This window comes from Staurois parvus, unplaced genomic scaffold (genome assembly GCF_062004578.1).
Source record: "Staurois parvus isolate SC_StPar_1 unplaced genomic scaffold, SC_StPar_1.0 ptg000232l, whole genome shotgun sequence".
Classification (NCBI taxonomy): Eukaryota; Metazoa; Chordata; class Amphibia; order Anura; family Ranidae; genus Staurois; species Staurois parvus.
This window is the reverse complement of record NW_028318028.1, coordinates 7,784,681-7,809,195: the sequence shown is the minus strand read 5'-3', so window position 1 is coordinate 7,809,195 and position 24,515 is coordinate 7,784,681. Positions and strand designations below refer to the sequence as shown.

At 47.2% G+C, this 24,515-nt stretch overlaps 1 protein-coding gene across 1 annotated transcript; it reads left to right on the top strand.

The window, feature by feature from the left end:
- The first annotated feature begins 226 nt into the window (after nt 1-226).
- On the top strand, nt 227-23,719 carry LOC149460334 (uncharacterized). Its single transcript, XM_089679909.1, is given in 12 exon segments — nt 227-695; nt 2,760-2,956; nt 3,545-4,291; nt 4,547-5,026; nt 5,372-5,416; nt 5,732-5,935; nt 6,131-6,448; nt 7,001-8,665; nt 8,774-13,649; nt 19,103-19,197; nt 21,812-22,177; nt 22,180-23,719. Coding segments are annotated over 12 exon segments (9,540 nt in total). The 3' UTR covers nt 22,258-23,719.
- Nucleotides 23,720-24,515: the final 796 nt, after the last annotated feature.

Genomic DNA, 24,515 nt, shown 5'->3' with positions numbered 1-24,515 from the left:
ACATCATACCAGTTTAATCTATTCTGTGTGTGAGTTTACTTTCTGGTGGTAATTTACACTGGTTAAAAGAGTTTTGTGGTGTCAGCAGGGGTTTGGATTTCATAGAGGGGTCCAGAACGTCAAGGATCCTGAAAATAATTCAGCGACTCCTAAGGGGGCAGTGCTACATGTAGGGCTCATCTGAGATATCCCTGTCCAGAGAATCTGTGAACTCCAAGAAGGAAGCATGGTGCCCTCTAAGATCATTGTGTGGTTCAAAGAGGAAAATGGAAGACCAGAGTGGTGTGTGGTGCTGAGCCTTCCCGGGGATGACTGGACTGAAGAGCAAGTTGAGCAGATGCTGATCACTTGTATCCCTGACCAGAGGGTGAGTGTCCTCGATATCAGAAGTAATCGAGATGTACCCAATGTGTTGGTACTGACTGAATGGAACAAAGGAATTCCTCTTTTGCTTGAAGGAGAGAGTATATACTTGTCTGACACAGTGATGGCACAGTGTTACAACTGGGCTCCACTGACGACAACACAGAGTTCAAGAAAAGGAACCCCTGAACCTGAGCCATCTACTTCAGCAGATACTGTGGGGGGCATACCTGCTACCTCACTGGCCAAACTAGGGAAGTTTATAGAGACTCTACTGAAGAACTCTATCTCTATCATCAGACATAACTACCGAAGACTGAGGTACTTCTCTGGTAAGGCCCTTACTTCCCTGGGGAGGATGACTTCAACACTTGGGTTGACCAAGCTCTACAGGCCATAGAGGAGTGCAAGTGGCATTTTCTGTGAAGAGACAGAGGGTAGTGGAGAGAATATGGTCTCCCACCTCTGACATTGTGCAAAATTTAAAATGGGATAAGCCAGGCTGTACTGCCCGCGAGTGCCTTGAAGCCCTATGGGAAGTACGTGGACAAGTCAAGAACTGTATAGAATTGACCTATTTATTTGAGCACACATATCAACAAGAAGGAGACACATTGTTCAACTGTGTACAAAGGCTGGATAAGATCTTGCACCATGTGGTTGTCCAGAGAGGAGTGAAACCAGAACGTGCCAGCAAGGCCCTCTGCAGAAGGGGATTCAACCACTTGATCAAATTGCGCAAAAGTTCAGGGGCAACTACTCCTATGGTTCTGTGACATATTCAAAGCTGTTGAAGACTATTAGAGAATAAGAAGCCTTGATGGCGGCCAAAGCCAGAAAGGCAGAAGTCCAGGATGGAATCCAGCTTAAAGCCTCCTCTTGTGTCACTCAAGCTATTCCGACCATGGAGGAAGTGCCCAAGGCACAGGCCATAGCTTCAATGGATAGCATAGTGTAGACCCTGTCCCAATTGGCTCAAGCCCAAACCCTGATTCAACAGTCCTTTTTCAAGGTTCAAAACACAGTAGGTCAAGTCAAGAAGGCTTATGTTGCTATGCAGAAGGCCATGTCAGAAATAGGGCAAACCTAATTGAACAAGCTGAAGCTAAAAGCTGATTGGCTACCATGCACAGCTGCACCAGGTTTTGCACTCTCCTGCTTTATTAAATCAACCCAGTTATATCCGAGATGGAGATAAGAGAGGCAAGAGGCTCCTTAATACTTTTGCTGCTATACCTTCTAGACTGAGTTATAGGAGACAAAGTGGTCATTTAATGGCTTTGGTTTGGGGACCATTTACACATAACTATGGCATCAATAATAGCAGCCCTTTGTTATGTTGGTTTAACTTAATGGATAATTGGATGTTTGTCTTTATGCAGCCTTATGTACTGTAACTATATATATGCAACTAGAAGACACTTTATGGCACCTGCATTTAACAATCAGCACTGGTTTATAAACTCTGCAAGCCTTGACAGATTTGATCATTGAAGCTTAAATCAAAAAACATTCAAAATAAAAGTGTAATAATGTATCTTTCTTGTGCAGTAAATGCATTGGAAATTTCACGAACACTGAATAATAAATATGCTTTAAAATGTGCACTGGAATATTCCCAATATATCAACTAACGCTTTTTTTGTTTATTTCTTTTGCAGCTTTAATTACAACTGTGGCTTTAACAACTGAAGTAGTACCCAATACTACTGCGGTCCCAACTATTACAGCAGCACCCAATACTACTTCAGCCCCAACTACTACAGCTGCACCAACTACAACTGGGGCAGCAACTACTACAACAGCACCCACTACTACTGCAGACCCAACCACTACAGCAGCACCAACTACCACTGCAGTCCCAACAACTACAGCAGCACCAACTACCACTGTAGCCCCAACCACTACAGCAGCACCAACTACCACAGCAGCCCCAACAACTACAGCACCACCAACTACCACTGCAGCCCCAACAACTACAGCAGCACCAACTACCACTGCAGTCCCAACTACCACAGCAGCCCCAACTACCACAGCAGCCCCAACTACCACAGCAGCCCCAACTACCACAGCAGCCCCAACTACCACAGCAGCACCAACTACCACAGCAGCACCAACAACCACAGCAGCACCAACAACCACAGCAGCACCAACAACCACAGCAGCACCAACAACCACAGCAGCACCAACAACCACAGCAGCACCAACAACCACAGCAGCACCAACTACCACAGCAGCACCAACTACTACAGCAGCACCAACTACCACAGCAGCACCAACTACTACAGCAGCACCAACTACCACAGCAGCACCAACTACTACAGCAGCACCAACTACTACAGCAGCACCAACTACTACAGCAGCACCAACTACCACTCTAGTCCCAAATACTACAGCAGCACCAACTACCACTGCAGTCCCAACAACTACAGCAGCACCAACTACCACTGCAGTCCCAACAACTACAGCACCACCAACTACCACTGTAGCCCCAACCACTACAGCAGCACCAACTACCACAGCAGCCCCAACCACTACAGCAGCACCAACTACCACTGCAGCACCAACAACTACAGCACCACCAACTACCACTGTAGCCCCAACCACTACAGCAGCACCAACTACCACAGCAGCCCCAACCACTACAGCAGCACCAACTACCACTGCAGCACCAACTACCACTGCAGCACCAACAACTACAGCAGCACCAACTACCACTACAGTCCTAACAACTACAGCAGCACCAACTACCACAGCAGCCCCAACTACCACAGCAGCCCCAACTACCACAGCAGCCCCAACTACCACAGCAGCACCAACAACCACAGCAGCACCAACAACCACAGCAGCACCAACAACCACAGCAGCACCAACAACCACAGCAGCACCAACAACCACAGCAGCACCAACAACCACAGCAGCACCAACAACCACAGCAGCACCAACAACCACAGCAGCACCAACTACCACAGCAGCACCAACTACCACAGCAGCACCAACTACCACAGCAGCACCAACTACCACAGCAGCACCAACTACCACAGCAGCACCAACTACTACAGCAGCACCAACTACCACAGCAGCACCAACTACTACAGCAGCACCAACTACCACTCTAGTCCCAACTACTACAGCAGCACCAACTACCACTGCAGTCCCAACAACTACAGCAGCACCAACTACCACTGCAGTCCCAACAACTACAGCACCACCAACTACCACTGTAGCCCCAACCACTACAGCAGCACCAACTACCACAGCAGCCCCAACCACTACAGCAGCACCAACTACCACTGCAGCACCAACAACTACAGCAGCACCAACTACCACTACAGTCCTAACAACTACAGCAGCACCAACTACCACTGTAGCCCAAACCACTACAGCAGCACCAACTACCACAGCAGCCCCAACTACTACAGCAGCACCAACTACCACTGTAGCTCCAACCACTAAAGCAGCACCAACTACCACAGCAGCCCCAACCACTACTACAGCAGCACCAACCACCACAGCAGCCCCAACAACTACAGCAGCACCAACCACCACAGCAGCCCCAACCACTACTGCAGCACCAACTACCACAGCAGCTCCAACCACTACAGCAGCACCAACTACCACAGCAGCCCCAACTACTACAGCAGCACAAACTACCACTGCAGTCCCAACAACTACAGCAGCACCAAGTACTACAGCAGCACGAAGTACCACTCTAGTCCCAACTACTACAGCAGCACCAACTACCACTCTAGTCCCAACAACTACAGCAGCCCCAACAACTGCAGCAGCACCAACTACCACTGCAGTCCCAACAACTACCACTGCAGTCCCAACAACTACCACTGTAGCCCCAACCACTACAGCAGCACCAACCACTACAGCAGCACCAACCACTACAGCAGCACCAACCACTACAGCAGCACCAACCACTACAGCAGCACCAACCACTACAGCAGCACCAACCACTACAGCAGCACCAACTACCACTGCAGTCCCAACAACTACAGCAGCACCAACTACCACTGCAGTCCCAACAACTACAGCAGCACCAACTACCACTGCAGTCCCAACAACTACAGCAGCACCAACTACCACTGCAGTCCCAACAACTACAGCAGCACCAACTACCACTGCAGTCCCAACAACAACAGCAGCACCAACTACCACTGCAGCACCAACAACTACAGCAGCACCAACTACCACAGCAGCCCCAACTACTAAAGCAGCACAAACTACCACTGCAGTCCCAACAACTGCAGCACCAACTACTACAGCAGCACCAAGTACTACAGCAGCACCAAGTACTACAGCAGCACCAAGTACTACAGCAGCACCAAGTACTACAGCAGCACCAACTACCACTCTAGTCCCAACTACTACAGCAGCACCAACTACTACAGCAGCACAAACCACCACTCTAGTCCCAACAACTACAGCAGCACCAACTACCACAGCAGCCCCAACAACTACAGCAGCACCAACTACCACTGCAGTCCCAACAACTACAGCAGCACCAACTACCACTGCAGTCCCAACAACTACAGCAGCACCAACTACCACTGTAGCCCCAACCACTACAGCAGCACCAACCACTACAGCAGCACCAACAACTACAGCAGCACCAACAACTACAGCAGCACCAACTACCACTGCAGTCCCAACTACCACTGCAGTCCCAACTACTACAGCAGCACCAACTACTACAGCAGCACCAACTACTACAGCAGCACCAACTACTACAGCAGCACCAACTACTACAGCAGCACCAACTACTACAGCAGCACCAACTACCACTCTAGTCCCAACAACTATAGCAGCATCAACTACCACAGCAGCCCCAACAACTACAGCAGCACCAACTACCACAGCAGCCCCAACAACTACAGCAGCACCAACTACCACTGCAGTCCCAAAAACTACAGCAGCACCAACTACCACTGCAGTCCCAACAACTACAGCAGCACCAACTACCACTGTAGCACCAACAACTACAGCAGCACCAACAACTACAGCAGCACCAACAACTACAGCAGCACCAACAACTACAGCAGCACCAACAACTACAGCAGCACCAACAACTACAGCAGCACCAACTACCACTCTAATCCCAACAACTACAGCAGCACCAACTACCACTGCAGTCCCAACAACTACAGCAGCACCAACTACCACTGCAGTCCCAACAACTACAGCAGCACCAACTACCACTGCAGTCCCAACAACTACAGCAGCACCAAGTACCACTGTAGCCCCAACCACTACAGCAGCACCAACTACTACAGCAGCACCAACAACTACAGCAGCACCAACAACTACAGCAGCACCAACAACTACAGCAGCACCAACAACTACAGCAGCACCAACAACTACAGCAGCACCAACAACTACAGCAGCACCAACAACTACAGCAGCACCAACTACTACAGCAGCACCAACAAATACAGCAGCACCAACAACTACAGCAGCACCAACAACTACAGTAGCACCAACTACCACTCTAGTCCCAACCACTACAGCAGCACCAACTACCACTCTAGTCCCAACTACTACAACAGCACCAACTACCACTCTAGTCCCAACAACTACAGCAGCACCAACTACCACTGCAGTCCCAACAACTACAGCAGCACCAACTACCACTGCAGTCCCAACAACTACAGCAGCACCAAGTACCACTGTAGCCCCAACCACTACAGCAGCACCAACTACTACAGCAGCACCAACAACTACAGCAGCACCAACAACTACAGCAGCACCAACAACTACAGCAGCACCAACAACTACAGCAGCACCAACAACTACAGCAGCACCAACAACTACAGCAGCACCAAATACCACTGCAGTCCCAACAACTACAGCAGCACCAACTACCACTGCAGTCCCAAGAACTACAGCAGCACCAAGTACCACTGTAGCCCCAACCACTACAGCAGCACCAACTACTACAGAAGCACCAACTACCACTGCAGTCCCAACAACTACAGCAGCACCAACTACCACTGCAGCACCAACTACCACTGCAGCACCAACTACCACTGCAGCACCAACTACCACTGCAGCACCAACTACCACTGCAGCACCAACTACCACTGCAGCACCAACTACCACTCTAAACCCAACAACTACAGCAGCACCAACTACCACAGCAGCACAAACTACCACTCTAGTCCCAACAACTACAGCAGCACCAACTACCACTGCAGTCCCAACAGCTACAGCAGCACCAACTACCACTGTAGCCCCAACCACTACAGCAGCACCAACTACTACAGCAGCACCAACTACTACAGCAGCACCAACTACTACAGCAGCACCAACTACCACTCTAGTCCCAAAAACTACAGCAGCACCAACTACCACTGCAGTCCCAACAACTACAGCAGCACCAACTACCACTGCAGTCCCAACAACTACAGCAGCACCAACTACCACTGCAGTCCCAACAACTACAGCAGCACCAACTACCACTGCAGTCCCAACAACTACAGCAGCACCAACTACCACTGCAGTCCCAACAACTACAGCAGCACCAACTACTACAGCAGCACCAACTACCACTCTAGTCCCAACAACTACAGCAGCACCAACTACCACAGCAGCCCCAACCACTACAGCAGCACCAACTACCACTCTAGCCCCAACAACTACAGCAGCACAAACTACCACTGCAGTCCTAACAACTACAGCAGCACCAACAACTACAGCAGCACCAACAACTACAGCAGCACCAACAACTACAGCAGCACCAACAACTACAGCAGCACCATCAACTACAGCAGCACCATCAACTACAGCAGCACCATCAACTACAGCAGCACCATCAACTACAGCAGCACCAACAACTACTGCAGCACCAACTACCACTGCAGCACCAACTACCACTGCAGCACCAACTACCACTGCAGCACCAACTACCACTGCAGCACCAACTACCACTGCAGCACCAACTACCACTGCAGCACCAACTACCACTGCAGCACCAACTACCACTGCAGCACCAACTACCACTGCAGCACCAACTACCACTGCAGCACCAACTACCACTGCAGCACCAACTACCACTGCAGTCCTAACAACTACAGCAGCACCAACAACTACAGCAGCACCAACAACTACAGCAGCACCAACAACTACAGCAGCACCAACAACTACAGCAGCACCAACAACTACAGCAGCACCAACAACTACAGCAGCACCAACAACTACAGCAGCACCAACTACCACTGCAGTCCCAACAACTACAGCAGCACCAACTACCACTGCAGTCCCAACAACTACAGCAGCACCAACTACCACTGCAGTCCCAACAACTACAGCAGCACCAACTACCACTGCAGTCCCAACAACTACAGCAGCACCAAGTACCACTGTAGCCCCAACCACTACAGCAGCACCAACTACTACAGAAGCACCAACAACTACAGCAGCACCAACAACTACAGCAGCACCAACAACTACAGCAGCACCAACAACTACAGCAGCACCAACTACCACTGCAGCACCAACAACTACAGCAGCACCAACTACCACTCTAGTCCCAACAACTACAGCAGCACCAACTACCACTGTAGCCCCAACCACTACAGCAGCACCAACTACCACTGCAGCACCAACTACCACTGCAGCACCAACTACCACTGCAGCACCAACTACTACAGCAGCACCAACTACTACAGCAGCACCAACTACTACAGCAGCACAAACTACTACAGCAGCACAAACTACTACAGCAGCACAAACTACTACAGCAGCACCAACTACCACTGCAGCACCAACTACCACTGCAGCACCAACTACCACTGCAGCACCAACTACCACTGCAGTCCTAACAACTACAGCAGCACCAACAACTACAGCAGCACCAACAACTACAGCAGCACCAACAACTACAGCAGCACCAACAACTACAGCAGCACCAACAACTACAGCAGCACCAACAACTACAGCAGCACCAACTACCACTGCAGTCCCAACAACTACAGCAGCACCAACTACCACTGCAGTCCCAACAACTACAGCAGCACCAACAACTACAGCAGCACCAACAACTACAGCAGCACCAACAACTACAGCAGCACCAACAACTACAGCAGCACCAACAACTACAGCAGCACCAACAACTACAGCAGCACCAACAACTACAGCAGCACCAACTACCACTGCAGTCCCAACAACTACAGCAGCACCAACTACCACTGCAGTCCCAACAACTACAGCAGCACCAAGTACCACTGTAGCCCCAACCACTACAGCAGCACCAACTACTACAGAAGCACCAACAACTACAGCAGCACCAACAACTACAGCAGCACCAACAACTACAGCAGCACCAACTACCACTGCAGTCCCAACAACTACAGCAGCACCAACTACCACTGCAGTCCCAACAACTACAGCAGCACCAACTACCACTGCAGTCCTAACAACTACAGCAGCACCAACTACCACTGTAGCCCCAACCACTACAGCAGCACCAACTACCACTGCAGCACCAACTACCACTGCAGCACCAACTACTACAGCAGCACCAACTACTACAGCAGCACCAACTACTACAGCAGCACCAACTACCACTCTAAACCCAACAACTACAGCAGAACCAACTACTACAGCAGCACAAACTACCACTCTAGTCCCAACTACTACAGCAGCACCAACTACCACTCTAGTCCCAACAACTACAGCAGCACCAACTACCACAGCAGCCCCAACCACTACAGCAGCACCAACTACCACTCTAGTCACAACAACTACAGCAGCACCAACTACCACTGCAGTCCCAACAACTACAGCAGCCCCAACTACTACAGCAGCACCAACTACAACTCTAGTCCCAACTACTACAGCAGCACCAACTACCACTGCAGTCCCAACAACTACAGCAGCACCAACTACCACTGTAGCCCCAACCACTACAGCAGCACCAACAACTACAGCATCCCCAACAACTACAGCAGCCCCAACTATTACAGCAGCACCAACTACAACTCTAGTCCCAAAAACTACAGCAGCACCAACTACCACTGCAGTCCCAACAACTACAGCAGCACCAACTACCACAGCAGCCCCAACAACTACAGCAGCACCAACTACCACTGCAGTCCCAACAACTACAGCAGCACCAACTACCACTGCAGTCCTAACAACTACAGCAGCACCAACTACCACTGTAGCCCCAACCACTACAGCAGCACCAACTACCACTGCAGCCCCCACTACTACAGCAGCACCAACTACCACTGCAGTCCCAACAACTACAGCAGCACCAACTACCACTGCAGCACCAACTACTACAGCAGCACAAACTACCACTCTAGTCCCAACAACTACAGCAGCACCAACTACCACTGCAGTCCCAACAACTACAGCAGCCCCAACAACTACAGCAGCACCAACTACCACTCTAGCCCCAACAACTACAGCAGCACCAACTACCACTCTAGCCCCAACAACTACAGCAGCACCAACTACTACAGCAGCACCAACTACTACAGCAGCACCAACTACTACAGCAGCACCAACTACCACTGCAGTTCCAACAACTACAGCTGCACCAACTACCACTGCAGTTCCAACAACTACAGCAGCACCAACTACCATAGCAGCCCCAACTACTACAGCAGCACCAACTACCACTCTAGTCCCAAATACAGCAGCACCAACTACCACTGTAGCCCCAACCACTACAGCAGCACCAACTACCACCACAGCACCAACTACCACTCTAGTCCCAACAACTACAGCAGCACCAACTACCACTGCAGTCCCAACAACTACAGCAGCCCCAACAACTACAGCAGCCCCAACAACTACAGCAGCACCAACTACCACTCTAGCCCCAACAACTACAGCAGCACCAACTACCACTCTAGCCCCAACAACTACAGCAGCACCAACTACTACAGCAGCACCAACTACTACAGCAGCACCAACTACTACAGCAGCACCAACTACCACTGCAGTTCCAACAACTACAGCTGCACCAACTACCACTGCAGTTCCAACAACTACAGCAGCACCAACTACCATAGCAGCCCCAACTACTACAGCAGCACCAACTACCACTCTAGTCCCAAATACAGCAGCACCAACTACCACTGTAGCCCCAACCACTACAGCAGCACCAACTACCACCACAGCACCAACTACCACTCTAGTCCCAACAACAGTAGCAACAACTACCACTGCAGTTCCAACAACTACAGCAGCACCAACTACCACTGCAGTCCCAATAACTACAGCAGCAGCAGCAAGTATCACTGTAGCCCCAACCAATACAGCAGCACCAACTACCACAGCAGCCGCAACTATTACAGCAGCCCCAACTACCACTGCAGTCCCAACAACTACAGCAGCACCAATTACCACTGTAGCCCAAACCACTACAGTAGCACCAACTACCACAGCAGCCCCAATTATTACAGCAGCACCAACTACCACTGCAGTTCCAACAACTACAGCTGCACCAACTACCACTCTAGTACCAACAACTACAGCAGCACCAACTACCACTGCAGTCCCAACAATGACAGCAGCACCAACTACCACTGTAGCCCCAACTACTACAGCAGCAACAACTACCACTGTAGCCCCAACCACTACAGCAGCACCAACTACCACTGTATCCCCAACCACTACAGCAGCACCAACTACCACTGCAGTCCCAACAACTACAGCAGCACCAGCTACCACTGCAGTCCCAACTACTACAGCAGCAACAACTACCACTCTAATCCCAACAACTACAGCAGCACCAACTACCACTGCAGTTCCAACAACTACAGCTGCACCAACTTCCACTGTAGCTCCAACCACTACAGCAGCACCAACTACCACTACAGTCCCAACTACAGCAGAACCAACTACCACTGCAGTCCCAACAACTACAGAAGCACCAACTACCATTGCAGTCCCAACAACTACAGCTGCAACAACTACCACTCTAGTCCCAACAACTACAGCAGCACCAACTACCACTGCAGTTCCAACAACTACAGTTGCACCAACTACCACAGCAGCCCCAACTACTACAGCAGCACCAACCACCACTCTAGTCCCAAATACAGCAGCACCAACTACCACTGCAGTCCCAACAACTACAGCAGCACCAACTACTACAGCAGCACCAACTACTACAGCAGCACCAACTACTACAGCAGCACCAACTACTACAGCAGCACCAACTACTACAGCAGCATCAACTACTACTGCAGTCCCAACAACTACAGCAGCACCAACTACTACAGCAGCACCAACTACTACAGCAGCACCAACTACCACTCTAGTCCCAACAACAGTAGCAACAACTACCACTGCAGTTCCAACAACTACAGCAGCACAAACTACCACTGCAGTCCCAATAACTACAGCAGCAGCAGCAGCAAGTACCACTTTAGGCCCAACCAATACAGCAGCACCAACTACCACAGCAGCACCAACTACTACAGCAGCACCAACTACCACTGTAGCCCAAACGACTACAGCAGCACCAACTACCACAGCAGCCCCAACTATTACAGCAGCACCAACTACCACTCTAGTCCCAACAACAGCAGCACCAACTACCACTGCAATTCCAACAACTACAGCTGCACCAACTACCACAGCAGCCCCAACTACTACAGCAGCAACAACTACCACTGTAGCCCCAACTACTACAGCAGCAACAACTACCACTGTAGCCCCAACTACTACAGCAGCACCAACTACCACTGCAGTCCCAACAACTACAGCAGCACCAACTACCACTGCAGTCCCAACAACTACAGCAGCACCAACTACCACAGCAGCCCCAACTACTACAGCAGCACCAACTACCACTGTAGCCCCAACTACTACAGCAGCAACAACTACCACTGTAGCCCCAACTACTACAGCAGCACCAACTACCACTGCAGTCCCAGCAATTACAGCTGCACCAACTACCACTCCAGTCCCAACAACTACAGTAACTTCAAGGACAACTGGGGCTTCAACTACTGCAATTGCACCCACTAGTACTGCAGCCCCAACATCTACAGCAACACCAACTACCACTGCAGCCTCAACAACTACAGCAGCACCAACTACCACTGTAATCCCAGCCACTATAGCAGCACCAACTACCACTGTAGCCCCAACCACTACTGCAGCACCAACTACCACTCTAGTCTCAACTACTACAGCAGCACCAACTACCACTGCAGTCCCAACTACTACAGTAGCCCAAACTACCACATCAGTTCCAACTAGTACAGCAGAATCAGTTACCACTGCAGCTCCAACTACTACATTAGCATCCGCTAATACTGCAGTCCCAAGTACTACAGCAGCACCAACTTCCACAGCAGCCTTAACAACTACAGCAGAACTGATTACCACTGCAGTCTCAACAACTACAGGAGCTCCAACTACAACTGAAGTCCTAACAAGTACAGCAGAACCATCTACAACTGTGGCTTCAACAGCTACAGCAACACCAACTACCAATGCAATCCCAGCAACTACACCTGCGGCTCCAACATCAACAGCAACACAATCTACCACTGCAGTTCCAACAACTACAGAAGAGTCAACTACAACTGCAGCTTCAGCATCCACAGCAGTACCAACTACTTCTGCAGTCCAAGCAACTACAGCAACACCAACTACCACAGCAGCCCTAACTACTGTAACAGCACCACTTAGCCCTGAAGCCCAAATAACTACAGCAGCACCCACTACCACTGCAGTCCCAACAACTACAAAAGCTCCAACTCCAACTGGGGCTCCAACTACTACAGTAACCGCTAGTGCTGCAGCCCTAAAAACTACAGCAGCATCATCCACCAATGCAGTTCCAGCAACCACAGAATCTCCATCTACAACTGGGGCTCCAACATCTACAGCAGAACCAACTACCACTACAGTCCCAACAAATACAGCATCACCTACTACCACAGCAGCCCTAAGTTCTACGGCAGCAACATCCACCACTGCAGTTCCTGCAACTACATCAACTCCAACTACCACTGCAGTCCAAACAACTACAGCTCCAACTACTACTGGAGAACCAACAACTACAGCATCACCAAAAACTACAGCAGCCCCAAGCACTACAACAGCCCCAACCACAAAAGCATCAACCGCTACAGCAATCCCAACTCCCACAACAGCCAAAATTAATACAGCAATCCCAAATACTTCTGGATCCCTAACTACTACAGCTGCTCCACCAACTACAGGAGTCCCTTTTGTAGTACCACCAAGCACAGCAGTCTCAACTACAGCATCCACGTCAGTGTCCTCGAATACAGCTACAGGCACAGGTACTAATATATAACCATCTCTTACATCAGAATGTACATTTATTACACCTCAGATTGCGAATGCAGAAAACTGTGCTCAAACATCTGCAGTCACTACCACCACTTGTGCAGCAATCAGGGGCGGACTGACCATTTGGAAACTCGGGCACTGCCCGAAGGCCCGGGGTCAGTAGGGGGCCCCATGAGATGCCCCTGGTACCTTTTTCATAGGCTTTTTTGAGTTTGGGCAAGGACACAGGGGCCCCATGATCCCCTATTGCCCGGGGGCCCCATGAGTTGTCAGTCCGCCCCTGGCAGTAATAACCACTCTTTACTACTTACTTATCCTGACTATCACTTTAAATCATGTATATATGTGATTTTGCACTGCTGCCATAGGGGGGCAAGTGCGCCATTGGTGGATCTCTTCTGCTGGGAACACTCACAGCAGAAGCCAATTTGCGAGTTCCAGTGATGTCCACCGGCATATATATATATATATATACACATACACACACACACACACACACACACACACACACACACATACATATATACATACACACACATACATACACACACACTGTATGTTGAAATGCGTTTTTTATATATTAAAAAATATATGAAAAATATTTTCAAAAATACATTTTAACATGTATCTCTTTAAAAATACATTTAATCTACATTTTTGGAATGCATTTATATGTAAAAATGTAAATTTAATTTTTTTGATAATACATGTTAAAAGATATTAGCGTAGGCCAATGTATTGTAAATATATGTCACCTATATAATTTTTTTCTAAATATATTGGAAATATATTTCTCTTCCATGTGGGTTAATAGAGCTCTGCCTAGCTAAACAAGGTAGAGTTCTGTTTTGAAAGAGGGGAAAGAGTAGGGTCCCCTAGTAAAAGCACCACCTAGTGTACACCAAGCACATAGCTAGGTACACAGTTAACCCTTTGATCACCCTAGATGTTTAACCCCTTCCTAGCCAGTGTCATTAGTACAGTATCAGTGCATATTTTTAGAACTAATCACAGTATTAGTGTCACTAGATCTCACATGTCAGTTAGTGTAAAAATGTCTGCCACAATATCGCAGATCTTTATCGTCGCCATTACTAGTATAAAAAAATTCCAGTATATGTCCATTTGTTTGTAGACGCTATAGCTTTTGCGCAAACTACTCAATATATGCTTACTGGGATTTTTTTTATCAAAAAATATGTAGCTTCATCGCTCACTTTCATGACTTCTGCACCATTTGCCACTTCTATTGCTCATTTCTAATTTGCAGAATGCATCTATTCTAATGCCACTTCTGATGAACACCCAACTTTTAATACACCCTCAACTTCTGGTGTACTGGGTACTTCTAGCATACCTCACTACATCTCTACCTATGGAATCTGCTACTTCCAACTTTTTTCTGCATTAAGCAGTTCTAATACCCCCCAAAGTTCTGCAGAACTGATCATTTTCAGTGCTTTTCCACTTTTGCTTCATCTACTATTTCCAACACTTTTATAATTTCTGCTGCTCTCAGCACTTCTGAAGACTCTGCTACTAATGCCACACTGGACTCTTCTGTGTTTCCTCTTTTTCTGTATCCTACAGCAGTGTTTCTCAACCTTTTATCAGTCAAGGCACCCTCTAAAATTAAGGACACTCCTGAGGCAACCTTTAAAATTATGAACAGTCTGGAGGCACTCTATTCTAAAATGTCAAAAACTATTTTAATAGTTTTATTTAACGCAACAACATCCACACACGTAGAACACCCAACGTTAGAGGTGATTTATTCTTCCAAAGTAAATGCACTTTTGCACACTGGTACTGACTTATATTCCAATGTTTCTCTTCTCCATCAGTTTTTCTCCATCACTGAGCTAATGTGACCCCAGCACTGATGGAGAGGGGCAGGGGAGGGTCAAACAAGCATGCTGTGCAAATGGAGAAAATGACAGTGAGCGCACAGGGAAGGATTAAGCAAGAACAGCCAATAGCACAAAAAGGACAACCCTCTATATCTCCAATAACAGTAAATCAGAAAAAAGTGCAGCGCTAAACAGATATCATGGAGGAAAATGACTCTCTACACTTTCACGTTATACAAAATGACAATAAATAATGAGTGGCTAAAATGAACAAACAGCAATGGATAATGCAATCAGTGAAGCGCTCTATGGCGGCTGTTCTGTCTCTCCAATCTAAGCATTGAAAGTGTGATCTCTATAACTTACAGTTGTGATGAGATAGCGATAACTCCAATCTTAGTTGAATATCACAGGCAGTGACTCAATACAGAAAACATCTAGTAGATCTTGTGAAGTTTATTCCATAAACTGAGAGAATCTTTCAACAAAGAACATCTGATAGGTCAAAAGATCATAATGTGACCTGCTTCATGACATGAGGCTAGAAGCTGCAAGGCCTTACTGGGAAAAGGGTCGGGCTATCTATACAGCATTAACTAAAGCAAAGGAAAGGGAGGAGCAGAGACAAAATATAGAGAACACTTAAAGGCATATGACAGTCATGTGAAACATGACAGCGGCACTATAGTGAAGTAAAAACCATTAATATGCAAAAATATATTGTGGCCTTTAGATTGCAGCGTAATGGTGACAAATATTGTGACTGTAGTGATGCAAATCAACAAATGAAGCAAGATTAAGCAAATCTGAAACAAATTACAAAACCAATAATCAATAGTGTAAATAAAGTCCAAAAGAAGATCGTGACATCCAGTGATAAGTGAATCTGTAATAAATTCTTCTTTATGATGCACTCACCAGAAGCGCATAAAAAATGCGCATAGAAAGCAATGGTAATAATATCCTCCAAAACAGGTCAGCCTATTTCACCATCAGGTACAGGTATGAAGCTGTCATACATTTGAAATGGGAGATGCCTCCAAAAGAACATTTGTACTCGGCATTAGAATTAGCCACACCTTGAAGGGAAAAGCTCACAAAAGAACCCAGAGATAAACCTCTGATGGTGTAGTATTTTTATTAAGATAATAAAAGCATCCACGTGGAGCATAAAACAATGGTAAAATCACTTACAAAGATGGCCGCCGGACCATCGTATGGATACAGAGGTGTAACATCAGCACATAGGCTCCTTCCTGACATGTTTCGTGCACACGCACGTTATCAAAGGGATCCGCCTCCTGACGCCATTAACATACAGCCTTTAAATAGCCCCGTTTGTGTTCCCGAGGCTATATAAAGGCACGTCCCCTACCCGGAAATGCAAAATCACGTATATATATATATATATATATATATATATATGTGTGATTTTGCGCACAGCTGCCCCTTGTAGCCGTATTTCGGCCATGGCACGGAGCTGAAGCAGTTTTGCAGCCTGACAGCTTAACAATAGTAACATGCAAACTTCCAAGGGGCTTTGGGTTTAGTAGGCACATACAGAGATTTTTTTCATGCAAATTTGTGCCCATGCAGCAAAAAGAGAACTTGTGAGGTCAGGTATTGATGTTGGGCAAGAAGACCTGGCTCACAATCAGCATTCCAATTTATTCCAAATATTGTTCAGTAGGTTAGAGGGGCTCTGTGCAGGCCAGTCCACACCAAATATGACAAACTCACCAGCAGTCTTATTAATGTTGAAGATGACATACCTAAGTTGGGCTCTAAAATACTGATCCAACTTTTGTGTGAACAGCGGGATTCATATGTTTACACTGTTTCATTTTGTGAAAAGAGATTAACTGCCAACATTCATCTTCCCATGTGATGCTAGGTTTACACTGATGCGTTGCAAATTTGATGCAATTTCACAGTGCGATTTTACAATGCAATTTCTGTTGTGAGAGGTGCAATTCTAATGCAAATTACATGCGATTTCAAAGAGGATTTGGCATAGCCAGAGACAGAATTTACACCAAACCCGCACTAAACTCGCACAGAACCCTTTCTTTTTTTTCAAAATCGATCAAAATAGCACTGCATAGATGTGGGAGGACTTCATTGAAAACAAGGTGTTATCTGATGACATACAAATCTGTGCTATTCAGATTGGATCAATTCTGCATAGAATTCACATCAGTGTTAAAGGGACTGAATCCAAACAGTAGTGTTATAGCACCATCTTGTGAGCACTTCATCAAAATGATCTATCTATCTATCTATCTATCTATCTATCTAGGCCATCAAATGCTAACTGCTACTTGTAAACATCATGGTTGCTTTATTGTCATGCTAATTCAATAACTCCAGTTCAGAGTAAGGGTCCATGCACACTGGCACTCTCCTAAACGCTCCTCTAGCATGAGAAAAGCAGCTGAAAAAAACACCTGTGTCACGTTTTTGTCAATGTGTTCAGGAGCATTTATGCACTTCAAATGCTTGGACATTTCTTTGGCCAGTATATAAATTTATTCTAAACAGTAAAATGAAAAAATATCCAAGCACTAAAGGCACCTAGCGTTAACACAAGTTTATACACTTTTTGTGCTGCATTTACACCCTTTTTGCTGTGTTGGAGTTTTTTTGGCATTTTTTATGCCAAAACTCTTTTCATCTGAATTGTAAAAGTAAAAGGTTCTTTTATTGCCTCTAAACTCAACTGCGTCTAAGCTGCTCAAAACAACTATATGCCAACGTGGAGGTGCATTTATAGGCAGAAAAAAAAATGCAGAATGCTTCTAACAGAGGCATTTTATATGCCCACTGTGCATGGAGCCTTACTGTGAGGGGGCATGTGGGGTCCTACTACTGGAGATAGAGCTTTTTGCATAGAGCTGCAGCAATCTCAGGTTAAAAAAAAAAAAAAAAAAAGTACAAAACACTATTTTACTTTTTAATTAACCTGTCTATAAAATACAGTAAAAAAATAAAGGTAAAATTGGACCATACCCAAAAATTACCAGTTCTGTCTAAAAGAATGCATTACCTTCACAAGAAAATCAGCAATGGTGGTTTAATAAATTCTCTCAGTGCAGATCTCCTACAGGTTTTGGTTTTCCAACTCAAGTTCTTCATTAATTATTTAACCTAAACTACAGTACCTCAACAATCCTTAAGCAATCCTTAGACATATATACTGTATATATATATATATACTGTATATATATATATATATATATATATATATATATATATATATATACACACACACACACATACACATACACACACACACACACGTGTACTTTGGGGGGGTAGATGATTGGCCCAGAAGAGTGACAGCTTCCTGGCAGGATCACTTAGGTGGGTTCACACTAGGATCCAAACATGCTGGAGCTCACCCTTAATGTATATAAGGTACAAGAGGAAACTTATTCTTGCACTGGAACACTACTGGGCTGTGCTGTTTCCAATAAGTTCTTAAAACTCCTCACACCTTTTCTATAGCATAGCTAGATAATTCCAAGCTGTCATCAGTTTACACAATGAATTGGATTGCACCAAAATGAATTCTGTTTATGTTTCATTTGCAGGAGCTGGTGGCGGAGGACTTCCATACTACAGCACATTTTTCATTGCTTTAGGTAGCGCTGGAGGGGCAATTCTAGCTGTATTGGGTATATTTGGGGTAAGTTGCAACCTAACTTTGCATTCTTTATTTAGTGGCATATGTATCTGTGTAGAGTGTGTTAATGCCATCCCTTCCTTCTCTTGGTTTCTTTATGTATGGTTCTGATTGACACTTCAATGTGGGGCAGATTGTCTGAATGGAAATACTGCAACTGCTGCTGTAATATCTTTTTAGTAAACCTGTATGTAACGGAAGCGTAGGCAGGACAGAACTTACAAAGAAGATGGGGAACACACAAAGCTTTATTGAACTATAAAAGGCACTCAATCAGGACAGTTCATGGCACTCCGCGACATGCGGTTTGTAGGGACACCCACGGTAAGCAGGCTCACGGGGACTCAACGGGACCTTGGCGATGGGGTCTGACCTCAGCACAGCTCCCACACAGCTTACTAGGGACAACATCAGGCTCACGGGGACTCAGCGGGACCTTGGCTGTGGAGTCTGCTCTCAGCACAGCTCCCACACAGCTTACTAGGGACAACATCAGGCTCACGGGGACTCAGCAGGACCTTGGCTATGGAGTCTGGTCTCAGCACAGCTCCCACACCGCTTACTAGGGACAACATTAGGCTCACGGGGGCTCAACAGGGTTTCTAGGGACAACAGCAGTCTTACACTCAAACACTCAGGGGGGCAGTCCAGGTAGAACATACTCCGGGCACGCCATGGGGCAGTTCAAACAAGGGTGGTCTGAGCACACCATAAAGACAGTTCATGACAAGGGTGGTCTGGGCACACAATAGGGGCAGTTCATGTCTTCTACGGACACTCACGATAGGCATCTTGCAGATGCTCAGCAGCAGGCGGCTTCCAGGGGGGGTAGGCGACTTGTGGACGCTCAGCAGCAGGCGGCTTCCAGGGAGGTAAGCGACTTGCAGACACTCAGCCGCAGGTGCCTTCCAGGGACAAAGCGGTCAACAGACAGGGCGGCTTCCCAGGGCCCCAGCCATCAGCAGACAGGGCGGCTTCCCAGGGCCCCAGCCATCAGCAGACAGGGCGGCTTCCCAGGGCCCCAGCCATCAGCAGACAGGGCGGCTTCCCAGGGCCCCAGCCATCAGCAGACAGGGCGGCTTCCCAGGGCCCCAGCCATCAGCAGACAGGGCGGCTTCCCAGGGCCCCAGCCATCAGCAGACAGGGCGGCTTCCCAGGGCCCCAGCCATCAGCAGACAGGGCGGCTTCCCAGGGCCCCAGCCATCAGCAGACAGGGCGGCTTCCCAGGGCCCCAGCCATCAGCAGACAGGGCGGCTTCCCAGGGCCCCAGCCATCAGCAGACAGGGCGGCTTCCCAGGGCCCCAGCCATCAGCAGACAGGGCGGCTTCCCAGGGCCCCAGCCATCAGCAGACAGGGCGGCTTCCCAGGGCCCCAGCCATCAGCAGACAGGGCGGCTTCCCAAGGTCCCAGCAATCAGCAGACAGGGGCGGCTTCCCAGGGACCCAGCGATCAGCAGACAGGGCGTCTTCCCAGGGGCCCAGCAATCAGCAGACAGGGGCGGCTTTCCAGGGACCCAGCGATCAGCCGGTAGGGACACAGCAGGCTTCAGCAGGTAGGGACCCAGCAGGCTTGCAGGGGCTCGGGAGGGTCTTTGGTCTGCGGGGTCTGTGCCTGGGATGGTACTCACCTTTGGCGGAGTCTCCTGCAGAGTGCTCAGCGGGGATGGCTGCGGAGGCCCGGTCCTCACCCGGACCTCCCAACGGAACAGCTGCGGCGGACAGCACAGGAGGGAGAGAGAGCGGCCTGGTCCCGTGCCGGCCTTTTTAAAGCCGCGCGGAGCGCTTCCAGGTTGCCTGGCAATGGCCAGCCCAGCGCCGCGTTGCTGGGACAATGAGGCACGCCCCCTTGACTCGGGCCACGCTCTCGTGAGCGTGGCCTTAGTCACTGGTGAACGCAGAGCGCAGGAAGCCCCGTGCCCACGCTGCATCCACCAGGGTACCGCTGGGGTCTCCTGGCTGGGGGTCACAGCTCTTCTGCCTAGATTGCTGGATGAGCTGTGATCCTCGCCGCAGGGGTCCCCTCCCCCCATCCTGCACAGCCTAGCTTCAGAGGTTGTGTGCAGGATGAGGCCGTGGCAGGGGGAGGAGGGTGAAGGGATGACAGGGCACAACGTGACACTGTAATTCTCTGGAAATAATTATTATGAAAGACTAGACAACTGATGTATCAGGACAAGCAACTGATGTATCTGGACAGTCAAAATTTTGGAAGTGCATGATTCTGTGACAATCTGATAGATTTGCTTAGAAATAGTTAAAAAAAAATTAAAAAACATAATAAATCATTGATTCTTCTTGTTCGATACTTATGGCCAACCGTGAGAACCTACACTATCCATTATCAGTGTCACATTAAGGTGCAAGATCTGCAAAACTTTAGTGATTGTTTTACTATGAGAACATTAATATTATTGAATGTATTGGCTTTGAGATGGCATATGCCTGGATGTGACCTTGTTGCCTAAATTATAAAATAAATCCTAGATAGTATGGAAATAATAGTATTTTAAATCACAGGAATGTTTCTGAAAATTAGGTTGTCTGGAGGAAATACATGTACTTTATAATGTTATATAAGTTTTAACAAAATATAAATGTTAATATTTGTCCTTTCTCAGGTTCTGGCATTGCTAAACTCTTTAGGATTTCTTAGCTTTGGCGCTGCTGCTGCACCTGTTGCTGTGGCTGCACCTGTTGCCGTGATCCCCAGCACCGTGGGAGCTACTACAAGTGTTCTACCTGCTGCTCATATGCCTGTCTCAAGCTATCCATTATACCATCCTCATAATGTAACATACAATATCCCACGGGTTAATGTAGTACCACGGGAAATACCACTTCAACCAAGACATGCAGCAATTCAGCCACCACGGCAGCCACTGCATCATCCAACTCATGAACCACTGCATCGCCCACCACATCACCCAGCGCATCATACACCACGTCAACCAACACATCAACCACCACGTCATCCACCACGTCAACCAACACATCAACCACCACGTCATCCACCACGTCAACCAACAAATCAACCACCGCGTCAACCACATCAACCACCACATAATTACCCAGCTCACCCTACAACTTCCAACCACCCAGGAAGAGGAAACTACGAAGTATAAGCTTCAACATGGGCTTCAAAGGCTATTTTGGATTATTTTTTGTTTTAATGATTGGTTAAAAATGAACTATGGTCTACTTTTCCAATCAACAACCAAACCAAGCAGTGTTACTCACATCCGGTGCCAAGGAGCCAATCATTTTTTCTTTCATCTGAACTAATTAAATTGCTGGTTAGCCCAAGGGTCATCTTGGTGCTTCCCTTGACAGAATTGTTCTGTGAAAAAATAACCTAATTACTTTTCTTTTAAAATATCTAACCAATCAGCTTGTTAATGGTCTTGGACTGTAGAACAGCACATCAGATGTACACTATTTTTTGATGTTTTTGTATCTGTTTTGGTCAGATTGGGCAAGGGCTAGAACCTTGCCCAATTATTATTGCTGTCCTTGTCCCCATTGAATAAGCTTATCTTCATTTCCTGTCCCAATGACAAGTTTTTGAAAATGAAAGGATGTTACACTCAAATCACAGTTACTGAGCAGAGCTGGACACCAACATTCAGAGACTGCTCTGCCAGTGTGCTCTGATTGCTGACAGGTGATTCATTCTATTGTGACCCACACCACACCTCGAACTGACTTGTCAATGCCTAAATCTCCTTTTAAAACAGTTGTATGTTTATTAAAATGTCCTTAACTATACATATATAGGACCTTTGAATCTTGTAGTTACTTATACAGCATGATCTAGATTGGCAGAGAAAAAGACAACACTCTAAGCCAATCAGACTTTCCTTCTCTGCACATAAAGCAGGCTGATGGGAATGCATGGTGTTGACTTTATCTGTATGCCGCCCTTTCACTCTCCATTCACATGCTGAGGTAGTCCTTGATTAAGCTGTATTGTTGTATCTGTAGCAGAACAAAGTGAGGTCATATACTGGCAGTGCTGCCGACAGGGATGTGTCAGGAATGGACTCGCCAATGGTGGTGGGACTCACCTGCCTTCTGGGCTGCAGTACCGGGGCTGGCCAGCGAGTGCTCTTGGCAGTCTGATGCTCACTCCTGCAATCAAGCCATCACCTGAGGCTGATTGCAGGAGGTGTATTTAAGGAATGGCCAGGCCTGCAGTCAGGGCCTTGGTGTATACTTCCCATGAGCCCCTGTACCTGCATCCTGTCTGCTTCCTGCTTGATCCTGACTCTGCTTGATCCTGACTCTGCTTGATCCTGACCAATCTTCTGCCTACTCCTTGTACCTTGTCTGCCCGTTTGCTACCGTCCCGGCCCGCCTGACTACGTTGTGCTTCATATTTATTTATTTATATATATATATATATATAATCAGTTAAGGTTTGGGTTTGTTGCACCTTGTTGTACGTATTTGTGTTAGTTTTGGGTTTGGTTTGTTGCACTGCGTTTATGTCTGTGTTGCCTTAATAAATTATCTTGTTTTACACACTATAGCTGAAGTCTGTTTCCCTGTGTCGGGCCACTCACCTCTGGTCATACCCGGAGCCCTGACAGGATGTCACAATTAGAAAATCTGGCTGAACAATTACAATTTTTTGGCAGGAAAGATAGTTCAAACTTACATGATGTCGACTGTAAGGTTTGCTGGGCCTTTATTTTATAATGTCACCTTCCATTCCTCCTTTAATATGCTCTAAAATGTACTATGGAATCCAGCAGTGCTGGCTTCTGCTTATGTGACTATCTACACAACGTATTCACAATTGTGGAATAATTTTGATGTTCTGTGTAATTTTTTACAATTGTGTTTTTTACTAAAATGAAACAACTTGTATTAATTTTTTTCCCTGGAAGTGAAACATTTATTTACATTACTGCATAGTAGATACGATTCGTAGCTTATTATGTTATGCTTAAATAATAAAGAATAGAGAAAATGATAAATGGGTGAAATCAATGTGTAATATAATCAAACATAACATTAAAGCTGAATAAATGCTTGGCTTTAAAAGATAGTTGCATGAGATAACATCGTATGTTCGTAAGTAATAAAAAAAAAAATACATTTTGGGCAGGGCTGCTACTGAAAATACCAAAAACTTTTCTTCTACCACCTTCATAAGGAATTCCACAGTCAATGTCTTTGGGAGCAAACTGCTAATACCCAATGACCTAAAACATACATTTTTGAGCATACTTTGCCTCTTTAAATAGAATTTAGTGTTTCAAATTACTTTAAATAGTTTGCTTGGGCCAAGCTGGCCCAAACAAACTACGAGGTGCATCC